At 46.2% G+C, this 25332-nt stretch overlaps 2 protein-coding genes across 2 annotated transcripts in view; both read right to left on the bottom strand.

The window, feature by feature from the left end:
- The window catches only part of ptgfrnb (prostaglandin F2 receptor inhibitor b), a 32838-nt gene extending 20225 nt beyond the window's left edge, over positions 1-12613 (bottom strand). Inside the window, exons 1-5 of the mRNA XM_030086134.1 lie at positions 12244-12613; positions 9500-9612; positions 9142-9400; positions 5310-5714; positions 3841-4284 (exon numbers count right to left, since the gene is read on the bottom strand). Of these exons, the coding sequence (XP_029941994.1) occupies positions 3841-4284; positions 5310-5714; positions 9142-9400; positions 9500-9612; positions 12244-12289 (1267 nt within the window). The 5' untranslated portion in view covers positions 12290-12613. The remainder of the gene's footprint in view (positions 1-3840; positions 4285-5309; positions 5715-9141; positions 9401-9499; positions 9613-12243) is intronic.
- A 1558-nt stretch (positions 12614-14171) lies between these two features.
- LOC115383925 (T-cell surface antigen CD2-like) lies at positions 14172-18937 on the bottom strand. The gene is made up of 8 exons (XM_030086135.1): positions 18821-18937; positions 17198-17488; positions 17052-17125; positions 16716-16905; positions 16469-16525; positions 16303-16380; positions 15305-15585; positions 14172-15224 (listed from the first exon to the last, which is right to left on the bottom strand). Exons 1-8 carry the CDS (start codon positions 18921-18923, stop codon positions 15135-15137), a joined length of 1164 nt encoding a protein of 387 aa, XP_029941995.1. The 5' UTR covers positions 18924-18937; the 3' UTR covers positions 14172-15134.
- Positions 18938-25332: the final 6395 nt, after the last annotated feature.

Below are 25332 nucleotides of genomic sequence, written 5' to 3'. Positions count from 1 at the left end.
CGCTTTTTGCCATTTTCAAACATTAAAAAAAAGAAGAAGAATGAAATTGGCAAATTACGCTGCAAATTTTGAGAAAATCATAATGAGATCCTGGAGGGACGAGATCAGAAACCAGCATGAATCCCACACTTCAAACTCCGGGAAGGATTTGGGAAGTGACTCTGCACTCATACACGACTGAAAATAAACCCCGTCCTGCTGCACGCCGGCGACAGCGTTCGGATATGTACGATTTTATTCTGAATGCACAAAATTCATAAATATTCTGGCTCGAAAGCGGTCTTTTTCTGTTTTGAGGAAAGTGGCGTCGGTGACAATAACTCCAGCTGACAAGACGACACGCGCAGAGGGGAAGAGTAGCCGAGGGTGAGAGGAATTTCACCCTCTTACACTCTGTGTGTGTGTGTGTGTGTGTGTGTGTGTGTGTGTGTGTGTGTGTGTGTGTGTGTGTGCGCGTGTGCGTGAGAAAGAGAGAGACTGTGCTGCGAGGAACTCCTAAACAAGTTCGCCAACTCCGTTTGTGCTTCCCCCAGTAGGCCGTGCCCGTGGCAAAGCATCGTGGGAAGACGGGGGAATATCAAGGCCGCCCATCAGCAGAATGGGAACTGACTGGTAGAGACACACACTCACACTCACACACACACTTTAAGCTCATGCTAAAGAGACACGGGGAGGAAATATATGAGCTTCCATGAAGTCTATTAAGCTAGCTGCAGTACGAAGGAATGAACACCCCCGGGCTGAAATGTAGGAGCTCCACCACTGCGAGCACGCACACACACACGCACACACATACAGCACTGGAAGCATGCACGCACTACCAAGCTACCAAAAAGCCCAAATGCAAAGACACACATGTGCACGTAAGCGTGCAGGCGGCGGCGGCGTCGTGTCCTTGATTGCGGCGTTTGATATTTCAGCTGAGCGCCGACTGGCTGGGACGATGCCCGCGAAGCCCGTCTGATATTTCCAGAAGCAACTGGGCTCCTCGAGGCTCGAAGAATCTTCAAAGAACGGACAGAAGACGTTTTTTTATTTTTTTTATTTTTTCAGCTAAAGGGCTGCGTCCACTGCCTGGAAATCGCTCCACGTTTCTCCCAACGCCGCTGATTAGCGTCTTTATTTGGAGAAGAACCGGAGACCCCCGGCTGGAGCTCCCAGTGTTTTCACTCGGGCAAGGGCGTCGCCGGCTTTTTGATTGCTCGGTGGCACGTTCGCCTCGGGCCGGACCTGCAACCGTCTCGCCTCGTCTGCGAAACCTCCCGAGCTGCCGTGTTGATTTGCGCCTTTCACCGAACCCGCTGGTTCGTTCGAGAAAAACACCAAAAAAAAAAAACACTCTTCATTAAAAAAAAAAAAAAAACAACAACAACGAAAACCCAGCCATGATCTGGCTACCTCGCAGCTGTTTTGAAGCTGAAATTTATATTCTGTGACATCCTGACAAACTGCGCGTGGATTCCAGGCTCAGCTCGGAGCCGAAACAGAGGAAACGAGACAGAAAAAGGCTTTTTCCAAACCCGCTGCTGCTGCTGGCTCAAGATTTCAGGGGAATTAAGTTTGCACGGAATAATTGCACACTTTGACTTGATGTGCAGACAAATAGCTGCATGAATAAGCGATTTTGTTTTTTCTTTTATACCTATTTTATTAGAAGATCAAATCAATTCTGGTCAAAATTTGTCTTACGCTGTACTTTTCCTAAGTTTTGAGTACAGCAAGACTGTAAATCATTGATTTTTTTTTTTCCCCTCCAAGTAGAAAAGCAGCAAGAAGTCGAAGTCTAAGAAGAATCTCTGAACATTTCGAAACTGCACGGAGCGAGAAGAGAGAGAGAGAGAGAGAGCGAGTCAGAGTGAGCGAAGCCACAGAAACCCAGAGAGGAGCCCGGGTCTCCCGAGAGATATCGGATATCAGAACGAGTGATTCTGGAAGGTCAGCTGCGACTGCACGTGTCCGGAGCGGCGCGCCGTGATGACTTTTAATCAAGTTCATGCACCGTCTGCAAAATATCTTCACCCCCTTGTGTGTTTCCCCTCTTTATTGCTTTCTGATCGGTCATCGAGGTCAGCGCCAGTGCACCGTCGCACGGCGGGGCGTTTAAGCATCCCGACGACGAGTTTTTAAAAGCGAGATGTGGACGAAAACGTGAAGCAGTGAGAATTTCATTCGATGTCTGCTTCATCTGGCGTCCTCGGAGCTCCTCTGAGGGAAACATGGCGCCGCGAGGTGCTTTTGATCCGTTCTGACAATGTGATAGCCAAGAAGCAGCAAAGCAGAACTGGACTCCATAAATATTAAAAAAAAAAAAAAAAAAAAAAGACTTTTTTTGTTCATCCTCTCCATACCATGGATGATCGGGAAAAAAAAGAAACGGGAACAAAAAGAACTAATTGTCTCCTCGCTGAAATAGAACAACACTTGGGATCTTCACTTTCTGCCAAAATCACTTGGAGGGAATTCCCCAAACCGGGGGAAACAAAAAAATAAAAAAAAAAATAGCGCAGTCGCTCCACTGAAAGCCATTATGTAATCAGCATTTATTTATTCATTGAAGTCCACTTCTTTCAATCCGATATGGGAATTGGGAATTTGTCAGGAATTCAGTAGCTGGCTCAGCCATCCGTCACTCCCTCACTTTCACCACCTTGATGTGAAACCGTGCGCGAGGGCGCACAGCGTCACTCCTGACGCGCCGAGACACCTAATGTGAGGGTGAAAAGACGCCAATTTATTCCTGTCGGTGACGCCAGCGTGCGGAAGACTTAATGACTTGCAGGGTGTGGCTTCAGAGACGGAAAACTCGGATTTCAAGGCTCCTTCATCCAGGATCCTCCTCATGGATTGTATAGCTTAATTTCTATGCAGAAATGGCTTTTAAAAACTAAAAAGCAGCTCAAAACGGTAAAAAAAAAAACCCCGAACGAATATAGAAATAAGCATCCTTATGTTTTCAATTATACTGATATGGAAGGAAACGGATCAATTTCCCAGCCGGAGACCGGCGTAGGATTCAAACACGAACACGATAACGGTTCTGAACGCAGACAGACTGACGGGCGGCCCGCCCACCACGCCGGTAATTGATTGCCGCGTCGACCGTGTTTGACATCGCCGCTCTTCAGAGGCGGGATCAGAGCGTCGCGCGCAGATAACCACACACACACACACGGGAGCCGCGCGCCCAGAGGTAGCCCAGCGGAGGACAGGCATGACTAATCAATCGTCCGCGCAGCGGGAGTCCGCAGGCTGACTGGAGGATTAAAAAAAAAAAAAAAAAAAGAGGTTTTCCCCCTTGAGAGTCCGGATTCGTCTGTGGAACCGCGGCTCCGTTTCACATCCCAACATCATGAAGCAATTCAGACTCACACACACACACCTTTCTCCACAACACACCACTCCGATGAAGCAATCCTGACCACCAGAACAACAACCGCAAAAAAAAAAAAAAAAAAAATCCCCAAAACTCAGGCCGAGAGCCTCATCAAACATTCATGTCACCGTTTCGGAGCACTTGAGGGGTATCATGACGAACCAAAGACCGCCGAGAGTCTTTCAAGCTGCGAATCAGGACGACGCTCGCCAGCGTCGCCTGGAGCAGAACAGAATCGGGGTGTTTTACTTCTTCTGCCTTGAAGCAATGTGCTTTTTGTGCGGCGGAGAAATCCCAATCCTCAGGCGCACAGTGCTAAACGGAGGCGGCGTCTGCCAGTCTTCTCGGTGGAAATTAGTTTGCAGCTGCATTAAACGCAAAAAAAACCCAAAAACGAAGCGTTTCCGCTCGAAACGTGTGTGCGTAGGATCTCATGAATTAGGAAATCAAAGGTGTGTTTGACTCACTGATCTCGGAGACCTTCACGGTCACGGCGCCGGACGTCTTCTCCGCCGCCATGTGCCACCTCCCCCCTCCTCCCGAGCTGCGTCCTCCTTTCTCCACGAAGGCCCGGACGCGGCACGCGTACGCCCCTCCGTCCTCGCCGCTCACGCCCCTCACGGCCAGCCTGTACTCCCCGGCTCCCGTGCGGTCCAGGCCGACGTCCGACCGCCTGGCGAGCCCGCCGGCGCCGGCGGCGGCGGCGGACGTGTTAGAGATCACCACCCCGCTGCGCTCCATGGTGACCAGCTCGCGGCCGTCGGCCAGCCAGGTCACCTCCAGGGTGAGGGTGGGCAGGTTGTCGGCGGCGACGGAGCAGAGCAGGGTCAGCGTGTCGCCGGGGGAGAGGAGCAGGGGCGAGGAAGAGGAGGAGGAGGAGGAGGAGGAGGCCTTCACGGTGAGGGAATGACCTTGAGAGGACAGACAGCATCAGTCAGTTCACATCTTCAACGGCAAGACACGTGAAAATTCAAACCCGAAAGGAAACAGGTGCGCATGTGAGACGTACATAAACCGGGGCTGCGTTTAAAGAAGATAAATAAAAAGGACATTCGTGCTAAGGTCTGGTCTTCAGAGCGGGTTTCCAGGAACAACACAAACAGCAGCATGCGGGGAAGAGTTCCTCCACGGTGTCTGGAGACGGACAAAAGAGACAAAGCCCACTCTGTTTGACTTCTCTCATCCTCTTTACTCGACTCGGTGAGTCAATATGAAGTGGCTGGGACACAATGGACGCGAGATGGAGACCTGTGTGTGTGTGTGTGTGTGTGTGTGTGTGTTGCTCATCTCTGGCTTCATTACAAACCGCTGGACGGCACTTAAGAGGATATGGTAACCCAGACAGATATAAGATATGGTGGCCAGAGCAACCACAACAAAGGAATGGGTGGACTGTGTGTGTGTGTGTGTGTGTGTGTGTGTGTGTGTGTGTGTGTGAGAAAGCCTCTCTCAGGACAGAATAAGCCCAAAAGACAGGCAGCGAGGGTCAGCAACCTCCTGGGAGAGAGAGCGAGACAGAGGGAGAGAGACGGGGGGGTGGAAAAGACAAGAGTCCCACAGAGGAAAGGACGCCTCGGAAATAAAGACGGCTACACAGAGAGTGAGAACTCTCCCACGTCCCTCCCTCCGTCCCTCGTTTCCTTCCAACACACACACACTGGAGTTAGCGGTGGCAGCTTGTGGGACAAATTGGTGTTGCGACAATAAAGCTTTTTGTTTTCACAAATCCTCGTCATTATTTTTGGAAAATCCCCATAAAAGTGTCGGATCACGTCTGGAAGATGAAATAATATGACATGGAGATAAAACAGTAAAGCAGCAGTGAGAGTTAAAACTAGCCCAAGTCAACTCCGTCTTGTAGTACCAGATCGCTCCACAAGGTGGCGTTTTGAGCGTATGTCACCAAGCTGAGGAGAAATCCTTCTGTTCCCCTCACCTGTCGGCGTCACGGCGACCGTCCCCATCTCCTTGGCGCTCTCCACGATCTTGATCCACTTCCCGTTCTCGTGCGTCCACTCCGTGCCGTTGCACTCGTAAATGCCCTCGTCGGACGTCGTCGCCCGGGTGATCACCAGCTCGAACACGCCGTTGGCGCCGGGGACCAGCCGGACGCCCCCGTCGGCGTAGCGGCGGGAGAACTTGGCCCCCGTGGCGACGCCCCCCTGGGGGCCGAAGGTCAGGATCTCCTCCGAGGCGGCGCCCCTCTTCACCGACCAGGTGACGGACAGGTAGGTGGGGTGCGTCAGCTCCCGGGTGACGTTGCAGGACAGGGTGACGTCGGTTCCCTCCGGCACCACCGGGGGCGGCGTCTGGGGGGACACCTTCAGGGTGTTGGGGATGACTTGTTGAGAGAACAGACGAGAGCAGGCACTTAAAATGAATGCAAACACCATGTAACTGCGTCGTCTGTTTCTGGAGGCTGTGTAGAATATTCCGGGTCGGAAAAAAAAAAAAAAAAAAAAAAAAATGATGAGACACCGACGCCGTCACACGGCAGTGCGCCGCCGCCCTTTGATGTGGGAGTGCAGGGAAATGCTGTGTACATGAACGAGCCCCAGAGTCACGTCTGATTAAAACCCACATGTTACAAAGAAATACATGCGTGTCGGAATCATTAGAAAAAAAAAAAAAAAAAAAAAAAACTTCAAAGGAAGATTTTAATGCCGAAATGCAAAAATTCTGCTTTTGGAAAACAGATGGAGCGCAGTGACGGAAAAATAAATAAGTATTAGGATGCAGATTCAGTGTGAGGGTTATGATTCCAGTGCAAGCGCTAAACTTCCAATGCGTTTCGGGCGTCCGTCTCCACGGAGACGGTGGAACTTTTTGGAAACGTTTCAACCCCGGCGGACACACGGCCACCAAACGTTCTGAAGGGAAAAACCCGACTGAAACGTCGTCGTATCAGATTACATCACGGCTCTCTCCAGATTGGAGCTTTGGGTAAACAACAGCTTCAGATTGCGTGTGTGCGGTGTGTGCGTGTGTGTGTGTGTAAAACACACCTTGAGGAGTGTCCATGCAGGCTAATGCCTGACTTGCCTGATCAGGCACCTCTGTGTAAACTCTCGCTACAGCGGCCCCGTCACGCCGGACCTGTTTGGCTGCAAAACAACCAGCCGAACGCGACACTGGAGCGGGTCTTAACAGAGCGGCTTCTTGAGTGATTTTGGTTGTTTTTTGCATTTTTTTTTTTTTTTTAGTTTTCTAATGACTGCCGGGTGTCCTGTTGGGAGCACGACGTCGCTTCGCGACAATAAAGAGAAGTTTCACCTCTGCTTTTCGCAACGGGAGGAAAGAAAAGGGAGGAAGACAGATGCTTTGATGAGTCGCAAGGCTGCAGTGAAGACGCGGGGGGTTAATAACAAAGCTGAGCCGCCATCTCGGAGAGGGGTTTGAGAATTACAGGCTGTTTTATCATTCCTGCAAACTTACTCCCAACAATTTATGGAAAAAAATCTCAGAATTACAAACAGTTGCTCTTTTACACTCTTTGAAACGCAACCGACTCTTGATTGTGTCACAAAATGATGGGAGGAACGGCAGACGGCCGTGAACGCAAAACACGTAGCTGTGCATGATGGGAATTACAGTAATGCCACATTCACCTCCTGTGGGAGAGACTGTTTTGTCAGCATGCAGAGAAAAGAAAAAAAAAAACTTCCTCTACGCGTCTGAAAACACTCCAGAAACACGGCTACGCGTAGAACGGATGGTTGAATCGCTCCTGTAGTGAAATGCTCACAAACGCGGGGATGGTTCATTATTAAAATGCTTTAATTTCACATGAGTGAATCGAACTCGTGTTGCACAAGGCTTGAAGCCTCACCAACGTCGAGCAACAGTGGGATTTCATCAGGCAGAAATAGCGGGAAGAACCGAAATGGCCTCAAGAAATATCGTTCAGACCAAACTACGGAGATTTTTTTCGGAACGGCGGTAGTTACACTGATGGCTGAAGGGCCTTAAGCAGGGGTGTCAAACACATTTTAGTTCAAGGGGCCACACAGAGTCGGCGGTATGAGAAAGAGCTCCTCCTCTGCGGCTCAAACGGGGCAGTTCTGGACACCGGCGGGAGCCGGCGGAGGAGGGCGGAGGACGCCGAGCCGCTGATCTAACCGTCCGTGGCAGATAACAAAGGCAGTGCAAATAATCCGCGCTTTGCTCTATCAATTAAAATTAGCCTGAGAGGAGTTTTCAAACCCTCAGCGACCTCGACTTCGCTTGTGTCTTACATAACCAAACAGCCTCAGCGGGCCGATTGAGGCAATGTGTGTAAGTGCGTGTGTGTGTGTGAGTGTGTGTCAGATAAATGTGGTGCACATGTCTCAACTAGTAGGAATCTAAACTCGTCTCTGGTAAACGGCCGTCTCGGTGGCAAACATCCTCTCCTTCACACGCCGGAAAACACGCAAACTCCCGCTGAATACATATGCTCTACATGCACGCCGCCGCCGCCGCCGCCGAGTTAATTCAGGTCTAAATTTAACGAGGTGTCTGGGGAGGCGTGCTGCGAAGCGGAGAGCAGCCGAACATGATGGCGCATTATCCAGCTAACTAACCCACCGCCACACAACGATCTTTTGTGACTTTCAACCCCCGGAAACGTATCGGAGTGAGACGTTAATTGAAATCACACCTCATGAAGCCTCCACCCCCCCAAAAAAAAAAACAAAAGAGTTGTCCTCACGAGTTCACAGTGGATTTAAATCAAGAGCGTATGTGTTTAATTATCATCGAGGAAAAACCGCGAGGAGAAATCCAATTAAATCCAAAGAAAACTGCTGAACTCATGTTTCTTTGTCGGGAAATAGCCTGAATTAAATCTGCGCACAGAGAACTTTGTGGAAGATCTCGGCAACTAGAAAGGGGTTTTCTTGACAGTTCTCCGCAGCGAATCTAAAAGTGAAACATCCCGACTTTGGAAAAAAAAACTCGGAGAAGTTCGACGCCGCGCGAAGCCGTCAGATCAGGCCGGGTTAAAGTCCCGTCTCTGACGTGAGGGTCGGACAAAATCTTATTACGTCTCGCAAATCTGTCTGACTCATCCTGGCGGTTTAATTCTTGTAAAACAGGCTCACGGTGTTTTGTATACACTGGCTTTTTTCTTTTTTCTTTTTTTTTAGGCGTCCTCCCTGCTGGGCCGGTCCTGGGGAGCCGCTCTCATTAGGATGCTGAATAATATGCGATCTCATTTAATGTCAGCAAGAGTAATGTCATGCTAATGCGGTGTGAAAGGTGAAAAGACTGGATTCCATGAATTAAGCAAAGCTCGGAGGCCGCGGATCGTCGGTAATCAGCGCATACAATTCGGAATCTGCCTGCCGAGGTTGGTTTTTACTCCCCGAAGTGTCTCCAACATGCGACTCGCATTATTTCACGGCGTTGCTATTCTGCGGTGCGATACTGTGATGTACATGACCGGCAGAGCATTAGCAAGTCGTGCGGATAGCGGTGAAACGCCGAAGCCTTACAGTCTATGAAAGATTCACGCTGCTCAGGTTGTCTAATGGTCCATTAAAACAGCGCGATTACGAGAAACCGAGCATTCCGGATTTGGATTCTACTCGAAGAAAACCGCAGTGAAGCCATTCCCACGGGCCGGAGGAGGGGTGTCAAACGTACGGCCCGGGTCAAACGCCGAGACTCGAGCGCCATCAAAAGCGTTAATTTGAAACATTTGTCAAACAGGACGCCTGTAAAGCTTGTAAAAAGCAATAAAAGAATAAAACAGAGGCCGGCGCTGCTGAGACGCGCCTTTCTCGTACCGATGAGCTGGACCTGAGCCTCGTAGTTGCCGCTGATGACGACGTCGGTGCTCGGCGTCTGGCACCAGTAGAAGCCGGCGTCCACCGGCTTGGCCTCGGCGATCTTCAGCTCCGCCTCGTTGTCCTGCAGCCGCACCACCGAGATGTCGCCGGACGCCACGCGCTTGCTGAGCGACGGGTGGGAGTACAGCGCGTCGAAGGTGGAGATGATCTTTATCTTCTGCCCGCTCGACTCCCGGGACATCATCCACTCGAAATCCTGCGGGAAAGAAGAGTCGGGTGAAGAACGGGGGTGAGGGGAAAACCGGGAAAAAAAAAAATCTTTCGAGAAGCGACGGTGTTTATGTGGAAACGTTACCTGCTCGCGAGGTCCTGAGTATTCCCTGACGTTACATTTGATGGACACCGGCTGACCCTCCACTCGGATTAGAGGCCCAGGAGACACCGTCACCACGCGGGCCGAGCACCCACCTTAAGAGACGCCGAGAGAAAAACCAAAATAGCAAAATAAGACCGAGTTCAGTCAGTAAGCGATTCAACTTGGGGTATATCTTGATGAAGCCTGAGGGAGGCCGATCAGATCCGCATCCACACATTAAACGACGCCTTCCGGATCGACGATGGGGGGGGAGAAATATTCCCCGGGGAGCAGCTGACAGACCTGGCAGCTGAAAAACAGGCTGCTGGAGAGCCGTCAGCCTGAGAGCAGCGCTGCATCTCTTCTGCCCAAAGGTTTTCTGGAAAACAGAAACTAAACAAGCAGCTGTTGACGACGACTGTATCGACGATGGCTGAACTGCACGCGGAAATGAGTGTCGTTCAGTAACCACGTCGTTCTCCACGGCCGGAGTGTTGAACTTGGACATTCCAGCTGAGAGGAATGCGAGCAGATAATCTGTTTCCCCGTTGGAGGAAATCTAAACTCAACTGAGTGAACATCCTGTAAGCAGATCGATCCATCACGCCTTTCTGTTAATCCTCAGCGGTCTCAATGTTGTGGCTGATCTAAAACCTGGTGAAATATCAACCAAATCTCAAGTTTTTTGGGTTTTTTTTTTTTTGGTGTGTGTTTAAAGCACCAGTAACTGGGTCAGTCCTGGTTTAAAAATTGCCTCCTAAAAAGGGCCTTCTGCTTGCGCGCACCATCAATACTTGAGAGTTCATCAATAGTTGAGTTTTTGGCAGTTGGCCTGGTGTTATGTGTGAGGCGGCCTGCTGAGTGAGAGCTTTCTCTGCTGCCTTTTCAGCCTGGTAAGTAACAAGTCGCGCGCAGGAGATAAACCACAGAGAAAGAAACCCTGGCCGTACATTTCGGTTTATGTCCTTCGGGAATGAGAATCCCGCCTGGGATTTTTCATGTCGAGCAACACGGGAGAGATCAGCAGTTCGATGTGAGTCATTCATAGCTGTTTCATTAGTAACGTCACGTGACCGGCCTGGATTGATGGGGAAAAGATCACCGAAACCAAACAATGAACACTTCGATGTGTCATCGCCATGGTTTGTTAACATAAAGAGACGGGGGGGAAAAAAAATAATAAATTCCTCTGAAAGAATTTCAAATCAGAGAAACAACACAATGTCATTGTTCTTCACAGGACTGTGCACAATGAATGTGGGTGGATTCTCACATGGACCCTCCAGGGTGTCTGTGAACTTGGTCTGCCAGAAGAAAAGTTTAGCGAATCTTAAAGAAGAAAGCATCAGCCTGGTGCACTGACTCAGTGTGAGAGAGGAGTTTCTGTGGGTTGCCAGCGTGAGAGAGAGGTGCAGAGATGATTTAAGACGGCATAGATAAGGATCAGGGCAGTTTTGGAAAAATAATTGCGATTTGTGTCCGCTGTGGACAAATGTGTCATGCCATTAGCAGGAAACGAAAGTCTGGCGGTTATGATAAGCAGAAGTTAAAGAGTAACCAAGTCCGACGGCACGTGGGAGGTCCAAGCTGGGCCCAGGCCCTGCAGATGGACCACCTGGCTCTGGAAAAAAACTGGACACAGCCCTCACAGTCCTCATTAAGGGAAGTAATCTGCTGTGGCCTTCTTCTCTTCTGCAGAATCTGCAGGAGAGCTGGCCACATTAGATCACCTTACACTGCACTAAATTAAGCCAAGTCCCACCACACAGGCACACACAGCAGCGGAGAAGAGCCCCTGTGGCATTCACTGTTGTGCTTCATAAACATATGGCAGCTTCAGTCTTCAGGTAGGGCGAGAGACGAGCCCTGGTTTGTCCCTGTGGTGAAAAGCAGCCTAATGATCAGGCGCTGGCCTTTTAAAGCAGCCTGATAATTAGCCGGTCGAGTTCGACTCTGGTGTGGACACAAGGCAAATGATACACCTAATTATGAGGGCCAAACTATTTCCACTTCTTGGTCAGCTCATGTCATCCCATGTTGGTTAATTAGTGCGTTTCTTTCCTCTCTCAAATCACAAGCTGAGAGACCGAATTTAGACCATTTTCTTATTCTAATTTCTCATTTCAAAATGTCAAGTCATTCCATTAAATGGAAGGAAGGTCATTTCCCTAGAAATGTCTTAATTGTCCCTGAATTAATGCAAAGTAAGCAATGTAAGGCTTAAATGTTTCCTCGGGGAGAAATCATGGTACCAAACTCCATTAAAAAACATGACGTTTTTACATTGATTAATCATTTTCTGAAACAAGCGGCTTAAAACGCCCAATATAATCATTCGTGTTTAAAGTCATACTCTCCCTTTTGAAATCGGAATCATCAAATATATGATCTGACGCAAATATTTCATCTAAATTTTGATTTATTCTGACCTCCCCGCTTGTTGCACGCGTAATCCTCCCCGCACTACACTCGCGGCAGAGGCGTGAGCCACTCAGTTAAATAAGTTTAAAATGTATGAAATATATAGGTTTTTAAACCGATTGGATTCAGCCGAACTGTCAAGGGAATATTGGGGATACAGAAAATACCAGGCGTGAGAGATGGTGAGAAGAAAACTAAAGAAATATGCAAGAAATTGTGAAATTGGCATATTCTTAACGGAGTTCGGCATGCTTTTTCCCCCCAGTAGAAGCTGCCGATTTTCTATTGGGAGTTCATTAGGTATCAACAGAAGCGTGTCTTACCGAGCATTAGGACCCCAACAGCGAGAGCAAGGAGACATCTATCCATCCTCACTCTGTTCTTATTCCACTCGGATCCTTTTTTTTTTTTTCCTGGATTTACCCTCTTCGTGCTCCTTTGTCCTGAGCCGGGGTAACGCCGCTCCTCTCGCACCGATAATAAAACTCCGAAGATGTGTGCAGTCACTCAGCACCGCACGCCGGGCGGAGCCGCGACGCAAATCCTTCGCTCACTGCGGGTCCGGTAAATCCGAGGGGGGAAAAGTCCGAGAGTCCCTCCCCGCGGGAAGGTGCGCTGTCCTCGGGGCCACGACTGGCGGAGCGACACCGGGGCGACCTGACCGGGAGCGAGGGTGTGCGGGAATGAAGGCGAGACGGGCGGGAGCGAGGAGGGTGAGGGAGGGAGGGAGCGCGAGACGGAGAGTGGCCGGAAGTTAGGTGACGGCCTGGAGGAGGAGGAGGTCCCAGGTGGAGAGGAGGAGAGAAATTCCCACACTCCCCACAGTGCCAGCACTGGCACAAGTTTCCCTTCTGCATCTTTCCCTGCACTGTGCAAGAATACTTCGATTAATCAAGATTAAATTTTGCTATTAAATCATTAAAGTGAATGAATTCAAAGCGCTGCTTTCACCTGGTGGCAATCAGAAGCACAAAAATCAAGGAAAATGGAACAAATCTTGAATTGATCACATATAGGATGATTATTAGAGACCACATTTTCAAGGACATGGTCTTTAATTGGTCTCAGAAGTGATGGAAAGTCCTGTAATGAACCAGCAAACCATTAAACGTCATAAAGAAAGAAGACATTTTTATATAAGGGATCCTTACAGTGATCAGAGAGGATAGTTCAACAATGGGGGGATTGGAGGGGGGTTTATGGCAGACAGGCCATCAATAAAGAATTCATTGAGGCGGGAACTTGTACCTAAAATACACATTTTGCACATTTCCTTCGGGCAATGTCATTAATTGAAAGACTTTTTGTAATTATAAGAGAATCATAATCATGCAAATAAGCCAGCACAGACTGAAAGGGTTTCGGTTTTAATAAGACAGAAAAAACAAAGCACTTCAAAAATAACCAAGCAGCCTCAAGAGGCACAAGTCCATATTTCCATCTTCACATCTCTCACATTTTTATTTTCATTTTCCCTGCAGGCTGCACTTCGGCCGGGGCTGACACGTTCCCGTTGTCAGTTGCAGCCCTGTGGCCAGGCACATGCTGTGTATTTACACAGATCCACCGGGCAGGGCAAAGTTCACCCCCCAGCCAGTCTCTCTGCAGCTCTGGGAGGAGCTGAGGAGTTTGGGTTTGCAACCTCGAGGTCAAAGGTTAAAGCTTCACGGGTCCTCTGCTTTGAGATCCTATTTTTGAGCCGTGCCTGTTTGAAGGGAGGACACGAGCCACTGAGTGCAGCAAGATCCTGTATGTGGTCTCAACGCCGTCGTCTGCTGTCACACAACATCTGCTCAAACTAACACTCGCACAGGATGCAGCCTTATCTCGCTGCTCGTCTCCTTTATCAGTCATTAACTAGGTCATGGATTCTTGGCACCACGTCTGCTTTTAATAGACTTTCATTCATGCCGACGCTCATATATGATGCAGCACAAGCAATGAAGCAGTCTGAACTTGAAATCCTCTTTGCACTGAAGACTTTGCAAGTCGGTTCCCTGAGAAAGCAGCACGAAAAGTTCACAGGAGATCAATATTAGCGGGAAAAGAGGGAACAGTCAAAGATGTGCTCGGCTGGCAGGGACCGCGCAGTGACTGGCATTTACACTGTCTTGTACTAGATCTGGGTACAAGAACAAAGCTGAAACAAATTCATCTGATTGGCATTTGCACTTAAAAGACTGAGATGAGCCTTTAAATCAGTCTGAACATGCTTGAGGTTCAACCCTGCTGAGAAATGTGGAGCCCGATCGCCTCCTTGTGGCTGTACATATTTATTTTGACACACAGAAAAAAAAATACAATAAAAAAAAAAAGACTGTGCAAATAACAGGGGTGGAAATGAAAACAATACTGCTGATTGAGCAGAGACACAGTAGGCATTTAAATCTAAATACATTTAAAGTTAGAAGGAGATTTGCAGTCTTAGATCCCATGTCAGTTTGATCTGATGAATCAACGATTCATCTGTGGGATCTTTTCAAAAAATACATTTTCAAAATATTGAATAATTGAAAAAAAGTGTTTAAAACATGAACTGACTTGTGATAAAAGGAAGCATGAGGCAAAAAGGTCATGAAATGATAAATATAACTTGATTGCCATCTGGTGGCAAGTTTGAATGGGAAACATGGAAAAAAAAAAAACCCCACATATCTACTAATAATGAAATGAAATAAAACAGACTTCAAACACTGCACCTGGTTTCATAGTTTGACTGTGGAATCAATCACACAGTGGAACATAACGCTGCAGACAGGAAAAACAAAAACCAAACAGGAAACGTAGAATTACGAAATAATATGATCTCATTTCAGACGAGAAAAAGACAGCACATTTCTTTGAAGATCGGTTTTTTTAGTTTTCTCTGAGAACAGGAAGTTCTTCTCTGTAGAGACACTCACACACACACACGCACACACACACACACACACACACACACATGCACTGTTTGCATGCATCACATTTACTCGAGAAGCAGCTGAAAGTGACTCAGTCTCAAACATCTTACCGGAGGACGACGCTTCGCAACTGACACCACTTATGCACACACAGCCGAGAATGTTTTTTTTTTTTTTTCCTATTTCACAAGAAAAATCCATATTTTCTTATGCACACATCATGATAGTTGAGACTCCAACGATGGAGGGGGAGGGGTTAAAGGAGAAAGGATGTGGTGAATAACAATGGCCGCTGACATTTTGTGGACCTCGCGTCAAACCCTCTGTGCTTTGGGAGCTTTCTTCCTGGGCTGAGGGAGCGGCGGCGGCTGCTCGGCGTCAGCGTTTTCAGCCGGCCTCGGTCCCTAGAAAGAAACGTCAAACAGGGAAAGTGAGACGGGGAACCCGCGGGCCGGTTTTTGCACCGTGACCTGGCTCGTCCTACCTGCGCGGCCCGGCGGGGGGAGGGCAGCGGCTGGCCGTTGGTGGGGGGCTCGGGGAGCCGCGAGCGTTGAGGGTCCCGGTGCTGGTGCTGCCTGGAGCGACTCGGTCGGGGCCCGGTGTTTCCAGCTGGCTGCTGCTGCTGCTGGCGGTGGGATTGCTGATGGTGGTGGTGATGATGGTGATGGTGATGATGGCCAGAAGGGTGGCTGTGCTGATGTTGGTGATGATGATGGTGATGAGGATGATCGGTATCGGTCCACTGCAACCGAAGTTCGCCCTCATCTGTTGTGAATGTGGAAAAATCCAGAAGGCAAGTTATTCCAATCAGCTGTAAATGGATTTGAACAGAGTTCCTTCAAGACACTGACAGTGACACAATGAATAAACAATAATTCTACAAAATACTTAAAAAATTAATCCATATATGAATTTGGAATGAAGTTCAAAAGAGCTGTCAAAGTTTGATGTCTAGATTTGCCTCAGAGAGAAAGACTAATTTCTGAATGTTTCTGGAATCTTTACACTGGATAAGATGATGTGAATGTGAGGAACATAAACTCCAAATGTATGTTTAACAGTATAAACCTGCAGAAAGTTCAGACTGCAAGATCTTGGGTATTAAAGGAAGAGAAAAGAGAAGTAGTCCCAACACACAACCCTGAGGAACACCGTTTTGTTGAATGAGAATATCCAGCTTGATAAAGGATGCATCAGGAGCAACAAAAAGTGTTGAATAATGGGAAATGGTGGCAGTTTCCTGGAGATTGAGTGGTTTGTTTTGTGGCAACTTCTTCGGTTGCCAGACTGTGCAGAGTTTCATGGTCAATGGTTTATCGTCAATTTGTTGTTTTCACTTAATGACACCCACTGGGCCACATGACACCAAAGAGGACAAATACATTTTCATTTACATGAAAAAAGAAGGAAAAAAAACACACACAAGAGAAATAGGATATATGATTAAAGTTAAGGTAGAAGGGGAAAAAAAAAAGCTCTTGCCTTTGAGTTGCATTTGCTTCCTCCGCCGGGCTCGAACACAGCAGATAATGACAACGATGATCAGCACCACCGCAACACCTGATGGCAGTGATCATTAATATGATGAAATGTAGTAGTCTGTGAAATATTAGTGACAGAGACTCTTCATACAGATAACCAGACGTACCTGCTCCACCGCCAATAAAAATCCAGATGCTAATGCCAAGAACTTCCTCAGGGAAAACTTTAAAAGGAAACAGAGGGAATTCTTCATTCAATTGGAAACGAGAAGTATAAAAGTAAATGTATTCATTCTGTTTAAAATCTGAGAAAACAAAACTGAAGATATGGGCCAAGAATTTAAGGCATTTGGAGAGAAGTAATTAGTTTTAAATAAAGTAATTATGATGATGGAAATGTGTTAGAATACTCACAGGAGATATCACAGGTTTGTTTCACAGAATCACTGCCCGCATAGGAGGCCTGGTTCGAAATGTTGCAACTAAAATGGTCGTTTTTCACATCTTTGGCTTTATATGTGACACTCCAATCCTTCATTTTGGCAATAACCTTGCCACTGTGATACCATGCAACAGTAAAATCTTTCTTTTGTGGCAGGTCTTTCTGCAAGGGAGAAAAGGATTGATGTGACGGTTGGTTTTCAGGTGTGAGAGAAAACAGCTAACAGAACACAACTCTGTGTCTCCACGTTCTCCACATGTCTGATGTTCAAAATGCTCCTTGTGGGCCTGGACTGAAACATTGCTCACCTCCGGAACCATGCAGGTGAAAGTGACTTCTGACCCTTCACACGTCACGTTTACTTCAGGCTTCGGTACAGGAGCTAAAAGAAAGTTCATTTGTTTTAGTCCAGTTTTGAAAAACAAAGTGACACTTTGGTTTTGTCATCACTTACCAATCACACACAATCGTATTGTCTTTAAATTTTGCTCAGCTTTTCGGCCTTCATTGAAAACCTCTGGTTTGTAGGTTCCTGACTGACTGATTGTCAGATTTTTCAGCCTCAGGGATCCTTTCTCATCAACGTCGTCTTCTTTTCCTGTGAGAACAGCTTTCTCTCTTTTCTTAAAGATAATGGAATCATTGTGACTCCATGTCCATTGTGACGGGTCCTTCATCCGGGAGTTCAGAGGCACAACAAAGTCTCTTCCTACTGCGGCGTACATGTCACATTGGCTCTGAGAAGCTGTGGGGAGGAAAGACAAAGACGGTCAGATGATGTGTGTATTGGCTCGTTCAGGCCTGAACGTGGGGTTGAATTCTGCCCTGAGCCGCTCGTGCTTCTTTCCTGTGAACACACCTCTGACACAGAACGCAATTCACACCAGAAAGTTGAAGAAATGAAACCGCCGCCGTCCTGCACAGACCAGCTTTTCGTGCACATGAGCAAGGCGAACAGGTTTATATCCTGTCATGTCTGAGCAGAACCACAGCCTGTTTTCAAGCAATGCGGCGCAAAACCCACTCAGCCAACATGTTCACGCTCAAAAGCACAGCGGAGGAATTAGTACAGAAAACATGTCATCAGGTGCTTTTGCATTTCCTGTTATCTGAAAAACTGAGTTTGTTTCAGAGAAAAGTTATAAAACATAAATATGAAGCAGAAAACTTTAAACTTTCAAAAGATTTTGCGATCTTGGACATGCTCAGTAGTTTTTTACGACGATAAAAATCCAAAAACATGGTGTGAAAACTACGAGTGAAGTTTCAAATACTCCTGAAAGCTTGCAACAAATACGAGAAAATGAGTATTTAGAATTCGTTATTTGTAAAAATGTCTTTTCTTTCAATCACATTTTTTATAAAGGTTGAAAAAAATGTATTCACAATTCTGTCAGGACTATTCAAGTGACTCAGATTATTTCAGATTATTTTAATTTCATTAGCATTTCAGGTATTAGTTCTTGACTTTGTGTAGTTTGTTATGCCGTCCTCAAATTTTAATAATAATTTTAAAACCCTTAAATGGTTTTAATGACCAGTAATAATGAGGCTTTAAAAAAAAAAAAAAAGATCGAAAAAGTTTTCTTATTGAAGTAAATACACAAAGATAAAAGTGATGAGATATAAGGTGTTTTGGCATTTTGTGGGCCTTCGAACACTCAGGTTACACAACATGTAAAGGTCAATATAAATCATCAGAGATAATTTTTGCTAAAAAAAAAACAAAAAAAAAAAAACATCAAAATTTCAAATAATAAGCATTGGCTTTTCTATACATTTTACATAATTTACCATGACCAGATTATTTTTTTCACATTCACAAAATTTCTAAAACTTTTCTCTTTCAAAATGGAGTGAAAACATCTAAAACACACATAAGCTATAAGCTTCTATCAAATTTTACACAGATTATTTTTGCACAAAAGAAAAGAAAAAGGCTGAAGCAGACATTTTTAATTATTTAAAAGCAACAAGTAAAAGATGAGTGGAAACTGAGAACACAGAAACACACATCATGTGACTTTCCACTGAAACAAACTGTGTTAAAAATAGAATGAATAATCATAATCTGTACCTGTTTGGATGAAGGAGCAGCAGAGCAGAACCAGAAAGATGGTGGAGGGAGAAGCCATCTTCATCATTGTGCTCGTCGCGTTCAGAGCTGAACAGAAGAACATCCACTTTTGACAATCAAGGTCATTTCCTGTGTGTCTGTGTGTGTGTGTGTGTGTGGGGGGGGGGGGGGGGGGGGGGGCACAAGTGTATTGTTACGGTTTGGAGAGGAAGTGATTCTGAAGAAGAAAGTGAGCGAGCGCACTTGTTATATTTAGAAATCTTAAGGCACAACTCAAGTCTTCTCTGAAGCTTCAACACATCCAGCATCCACCGAGAACGTTCAAACAAATGTTCAGTTTTCCTTCATAAACACGAGTTGGAAATAGATCTACGTTTCATACACTTTACTTTGAATTGCATTTGAATTCAGGGGGGAAAAAAGTAATTTTTCTAAAGTATTTTTCACTTTCCTATATGAAGGTCGCTGTAATTTGACACCAGCCTCATCACAGAAAGCTGTGCCTCAAACAAATCAAATATATATATATATATGCCAGTGTAAGATGTGTGCACATCGAGGGTTGTTGACAGTTTGTGTTCTGTAGGAGAAAGGTTATAAACTGTCCACGTGAAGAAGATAGAAACAAATGAGTTCCTCTTTAAAAAGACTTTAAGCTTTTCGTTCCTCATGTGCGCAGCCACACCTCTGAACAGACACCGTACTGTCAGTGTTCCTCCTCCTTTTCATAAGGACACAGCCTCACCCCGTCACTCTACTTCTTTCTCATGTGTAACTCAGGACTCAGGACGTTCGGGGTCGAGTCGGAAACTTGGTGATTTGTCTGTTAGTCATCCACTTTAAAGTTTCTCTTGTCAGGATTCTGACATTGCTGAAGCACAAACTGGACAGATAGCGGAGGCACTTCTCTATTGTGGTTTCACACACAACAAGCAGGAAGAAACACATACACCCATAGCCAATGGAACTTATTTTCAACAGCTCAGAAAACTACTGATAAAAAAAGGGGGTAGGGCCAGACACATGCACGCACGCATGCACGCACGCACGCACGCACACACAGGTACCAGGCCTAACGTTATGAGATGCCCTTGTGCTGACCGTGTTGCTGACCATAAACATTAAAATCATCACAAAACTGCAGACTGCTCAGCAGTAGAATAAAAAAAACAAAAACAAAAAAAAAACACATGTTTAACAGGATTCATGATGGCATCACATGATACAGCCTTAGTAAAACTGATATTTCAGTACAATTCAGCAGTTGATAAATCATGTCTACTGACTGCACGGCGGCAAAATCATAGTTAAAGGTGCTGTAGGCAGGATTCGGCATCTCCGCTTTGACCCATCTAAGATGGCGTTTTGAAACCCAACACAGCCAATGCTGTCCTGTTTTCTCTGACATCACGCCCTTATGCAAGTTAAGCCCCTCCCACAAGAACGTGCGACGAACGCCCCTCGACCAATCACGGTTAGAGCCTCATGGGCTTCATCGCGGGGCTCCTGGGTGACGGGGGTGCTGCGGCATCCCCGGACCCCCCTCTCCCCCCGCTCTCATGCACACACACGTAGGGCTTTGGGAGGCGGGCTTATCAAGTTGGGTGTGGTGGAGGGGGCCATCTAAGTGGCCCCAATCACTGCACGCTTCAGTGGCTCGCCTCTCAGTCTTAATTGCACTTAGTCATCTAACACGACCAAATACATACAAACACACACGTCGGGGGGTCTTGGCGCGCTGTGTCGGGGGTGGGGCTGTTCAGGTAGATGAGACTGCTCGTTTGGCCTCACTCGCGGCACGGTGTGGTTACTGACCCTCAAATTTTAATCGCAAACAACATATACTCCATCAACACTCACGAGACGGAGGGGGGGGAGGGAGGGCAATGGGGTCTTCTGCGCACCCGTTTCCGGATTCCTTCTGGTGGGGGGTGGGGAGGGGGGGGCTGTTGTTTTCCCCCACAGGCCGGGGGTTTGGAGCGGCTGTGGTTTGGGGGGCTGCTGGCTCAGGGGGGTGCATACCAGTCTGCGGCGGTGGGGTGGGGGGGTGGGGGCGGCAGTTGTGGGTGGCGGGGGGTCCTGGATGTGGGGTGGGGTGGGGGGTGGGGGGTGATGCCCTGGATCTCGGGGTGCGTGGCCGGAGCGCTGGGGGGTTTACTGGCCTGGGGTGGGGCCACACGGGTAGCCGCCCGTGTGGGCTGGTTCTCCCGGATGGGTCATGGCCCTCCGCCTGGGTGGGGGGTTGGCTCCTGGGCTCTTGGGCCTTGGGCTCTCGGCCCTGCCCGCCCTGGGGTGGACCGGCTCCTGCCGGTCGTGGCTCCGCGGGGCCTGGGCCCCGGGACTGCCGGGGTCCCCGGCCGGGGCTTTCCTCTGCCCCGTTTCTGGACTGGAGCGTGGGCGTCTGCCTGGGGGGGCGGCTTGGATCCGGGCTCTGTGATGTCCGCCGGCTGTCTGGGCTCTGAGGGCCTCTCTGGCCTGCTTCTGGCCTTCTCAGAGGTCAGAGGTCATATATGCATGATCACTATCACCATCACTGTCACCATCATATTCACATGATCACGTTGATCTTTAATCACTCTTCACATACTGGGTTACCTTGTCTTCTTGTGGTGGTTAGAATAATGGTGATCTGTAGTAGACCTATCTTGATGCACGCCCCAAGTTTACTACTAGTTACTACTAGCTATATTAAAAAAAAAAAAAAACGGTTTGTGGTGTCCTTGCATTTCCTTCCTCCCCTACACCTCCTTTTATTTTTGTGGTCTGGTCTGTTCACTAATATGGTTCGGAAAAAAAGAAAAAAAAAATGTATGTATGGTTCTGTAATTTTCTGTGTTGGTTGTCGGCTCTGTTTTGATGTTGTCTAGATTGGGGGTTTGGGATTGTTCTAGGTTGCGTGTGGTGCGTCGACAACACTGTTTTGTATTGTGACTTTGTACATAGGTTGTGCGCCCCCCCCCCCCCCCCCCCCCCCCCTTCCGTTCTCCCTCTCTTTATCTTTCTCTCTTTCTGTTCCTGCTCTCTGAGCATTTCCATCCCGGTCCTGTCCGGCAGCCATGCCGGATGCCAGCTTTAAATAAAGGCAGCAGCAGGAGGAGACTCAGTCTCCTCCTGCTGCTAACATTAAAATCTGTTCGGATAGTAAAAGGCTACAATCATACAATATTGCACGCCCCAGCTGCCGAACAGGACAAGGGAAAAAAAAAAAAAAAAAAAAAAAAAAAAAGAGCCTCATGGGCTCTTCCGATTGGTCAAAGATACCTGGAGCGGTTGAGATTCCTTTTCAGCTCAGAACAGAGACAGATGGAAACGCTGTGCCCTCGCGATAGTGCAATTATGCTACACTCCTAAAGGATTATCAATGGATACTCTAACATTTAATCCAAAGAAAACACAGAAAAATTAGCATTGACTAGCAAAATCCTGCCTACAGCACCTTTAAGCAGTGTTTTTACTTTCTGTCAGAACTCTCCAAATGTGCTTTTGCGCTCTTGGCCGGGCAGTTCCCACTATGTGTCACGGTCACTTTGTAGTGAATCAGAAATTGGCAATAAGATTGATTTTATGACAGAAGGAATGCACAAAAATGGGCAATTATGGTGATTTTCATTAAAAACACCAAACTTAAGCTGTCAAGTTTTACAACCTTAAGGTAACAATAAAGAGTCGAAAGAGTCGGTTCTTATCTGGGAGTTGAGCTAAAAAAGCCGACTCTCTGAAAAGAGCCCAACTTCCCATCACTGCAACCACATATAAACACACACACACACACACACACACACACACACACACACACACACACACACACACACACACACACACACTTGCATCTATTTTTTAAATGTCTTTAGGTCTTAGTATCTGTTCCTTCTTTGTCCCAAAGAGATTAACAAATGATAATTACTCTACTCAGAAAAAGTTCAGCCTTTCAGATGAAGTTGAAGAAAAAAATGTAAAAAGTGTCTGGTAACAGTGAAATTACATCCCCCACAAGACTCAGTGAGAATATCTATCGATCTAAAAGAAGCTTTAGACATAATCTTTCAATCCTGCTCAGTAAACTCAAACAATATGCCGACCTGTGTCTCTCTAATGCTTGCTGATGTGGAACGGTTGGGTTTTTAACTGTAAAAGTGCAAAGAAATGATAGTGTTGTGCTTGGTACTGTATAAATAAAGCTGAATTGAATTGAATGGTGAGTTGTTTTATACATATTACATTGTCATAAAGATTTCAATGAAAGTGCATCATGTGACATGAAGACAATATTTACATTGAATGCTTAATAATTAAATTAAATATAATGGACTCTATTATGTTTTGTTTAAAAACAATGTTGCTTTAAAAACCAATACACTGTTGCCAACTCCTCAGTCAGGAAATGTCTAAATGGCATCATCATGTAATTTGCTTAAATTCTCATTTTCTTATGGAAGTAAAATTAGATACAGATACATTGTTGCAACTCCTCAGTCAAGACAATTCTCAATGATGTCATTCTCATCTAATTTGCATTGCAGCTCATTTACATATCTAGATGAAATTAGATGATGATGTAATTTGAAACGATACATTGTTGCAACTCCCCAGTCAGGAAACTTCCAAATGACATCATCACACAGGAAGAAGGAACCGGATTGGTGGAAAGTGTGTCATGTGACATGACAGAGATACGGCCATAAAGAGCCCTGATCATTCAAAAGCAGCTATAAAAAGGAAGTACAGATCTATTGACATACATCTATTGTGTTTTATTATTCTTTTACAAATATAGAAATGCTATCCACAGCCACAAATCAGATTTGATTATTCTTGTTTATATTATCACACAGCAATATTTGAATAATTTTGAATAATGTCGTGTTTCCTGTTTACAATGTATTCTTTCACCTGCCCATTTATTTCCTTAATCATATATTCAGTTTTCTAATAAATGGTTGAACATGCATCTTAAAGTTCTACTCAGAGAGGATCAAAATTCTTAGACATATTTAAACATATTTCTTTAAAGTAATGCAATAGTTTCTTTGCGTAGTAATTCATTACTTTGAAAATGCTGTTTCTCAGTTACTCAGTCACTTCTTTTGAAGATGTAATTCGTAACTGTAACTACTTTTTGGGTATTACTTTGGTATCAGACAGATTGTGTAACAGTGGTTAAAAGTTACTGAACAGAAAGGGTGCAATATGTTACAATGGGACTAAATTCGTCAGATAAAATGACTTTTCTTGTGGTGTCCCCCAGCATTTAATGGCATTTAATGTTTCTCAATCACTAAAACGGACCACCAACCTCTTCTTTAGTAGTAATGATTAGAACGACCTTGGAGCCGTGGTAAACAAGGAATTAAGCTGAAAAAGTGGATGGACAGTCACAAACCATAATGGTAATAAATTAAAAAAAATACAATAAGAAATTGAAGTTAAGTATCTCGTATGATATCGTCCAACAAAGATCTGATTCATAGCGTCCAACAAATGTGTCATTTGCACTCTTGCCTTGTTATTGTGGGTTGCGATTGACCGTTGCCCGTGGTAACGCCACCACGATCATCACACCTCGTCGTCGTCCTCATGTGCATTCTGACTGGGGAATGTAAACGTATTGAAAGGGTAGCTCAAGTCTGGAAATACCCTCAGCTGCTCGCCGTCCTGCTCTTGAGGTTATTAGATTGGAGTCAGTATTTAATGTTTTGTTGTTTGGGTCACTGGTGAGTTGAACTTCGGATGGCATTAAATTAGGGTTCTTCTTCCCACTCCCTGTTGAGCACTAATGAATGCATTTGTTTTTTTTCCATCCACTTGTATGTATAATGTCGAGTGCTCAAAATAAATACATTCATTAAAATATAGCTAAATATATTGTGAAAGTAGGGTATCTAAATGCAATGGTGACTTCCTGATCGCAAACATGGAAACTAGCAAAAGCCAACAACGGCTGTGGTGAACCACAACAAAAAATAACAACGTCCCAACACCTTAAGCCCCATGACTAACTGACTGGTGACTTCATGGTCCAATCATAGATCAAACACAGGAAGCTGTGCAAAGAAAGCACAGAAACATTGAAAAGTTGGACGTGTCCATCCAGAAGTTTAGAAAAGGTCCTGTTATGTTCACCGAAATTTAACCGGAAAACCCTAATTTCTTCTTCGACATCAGATTCATTATAGGATTTTTTTTGTTCGTCTCCTGGAGCTCAATATTTCTCTGATTTTATAGTTTATGTGGGCCCATTATTCTCACATAGCCTGAATCTGCTGTTTGAAAGCCGTCAAAGGAGCGATAAAATATCTTCATCCAGCATTAAAAGAATGAGGTCCGACCCAGACGTAGCGATCTCAGAAACTATGGCGTGAACACCTGTGGGTACTTCATCAGATGAGTGATTTACCCAAATTAGGATGTATTCACACGGCGGCCATTGAGGAGCACAGGAGGCCGCTTCGCTGTAAACTCTCCGAACTCTTTGACTGTTTGATGCACAGCAGATTCATCAGAGCTGCTTGGTG

Source organism: Salarias fasciatus (assembly GCF_902148845.1).
Source record: "Salarias fasciatus chromosome 23 unlocalized genomic scaffold, fSalaFa1.1 super_scaffold_20, whole genome shotgun sequence".
In the NCBI taxonomy this organism is placed as follows: Eukaryota; Metazoa; Chordata; class Actinopteri; order Blenniiformes; family Blenniidae; genus Salarias; species Salarias fasciatus.
The sequence above is the reverse complement of the archived record's forward strand: the minus strand, read 5'-3'. Positions and strand labels throughout refer to the sequence as shown.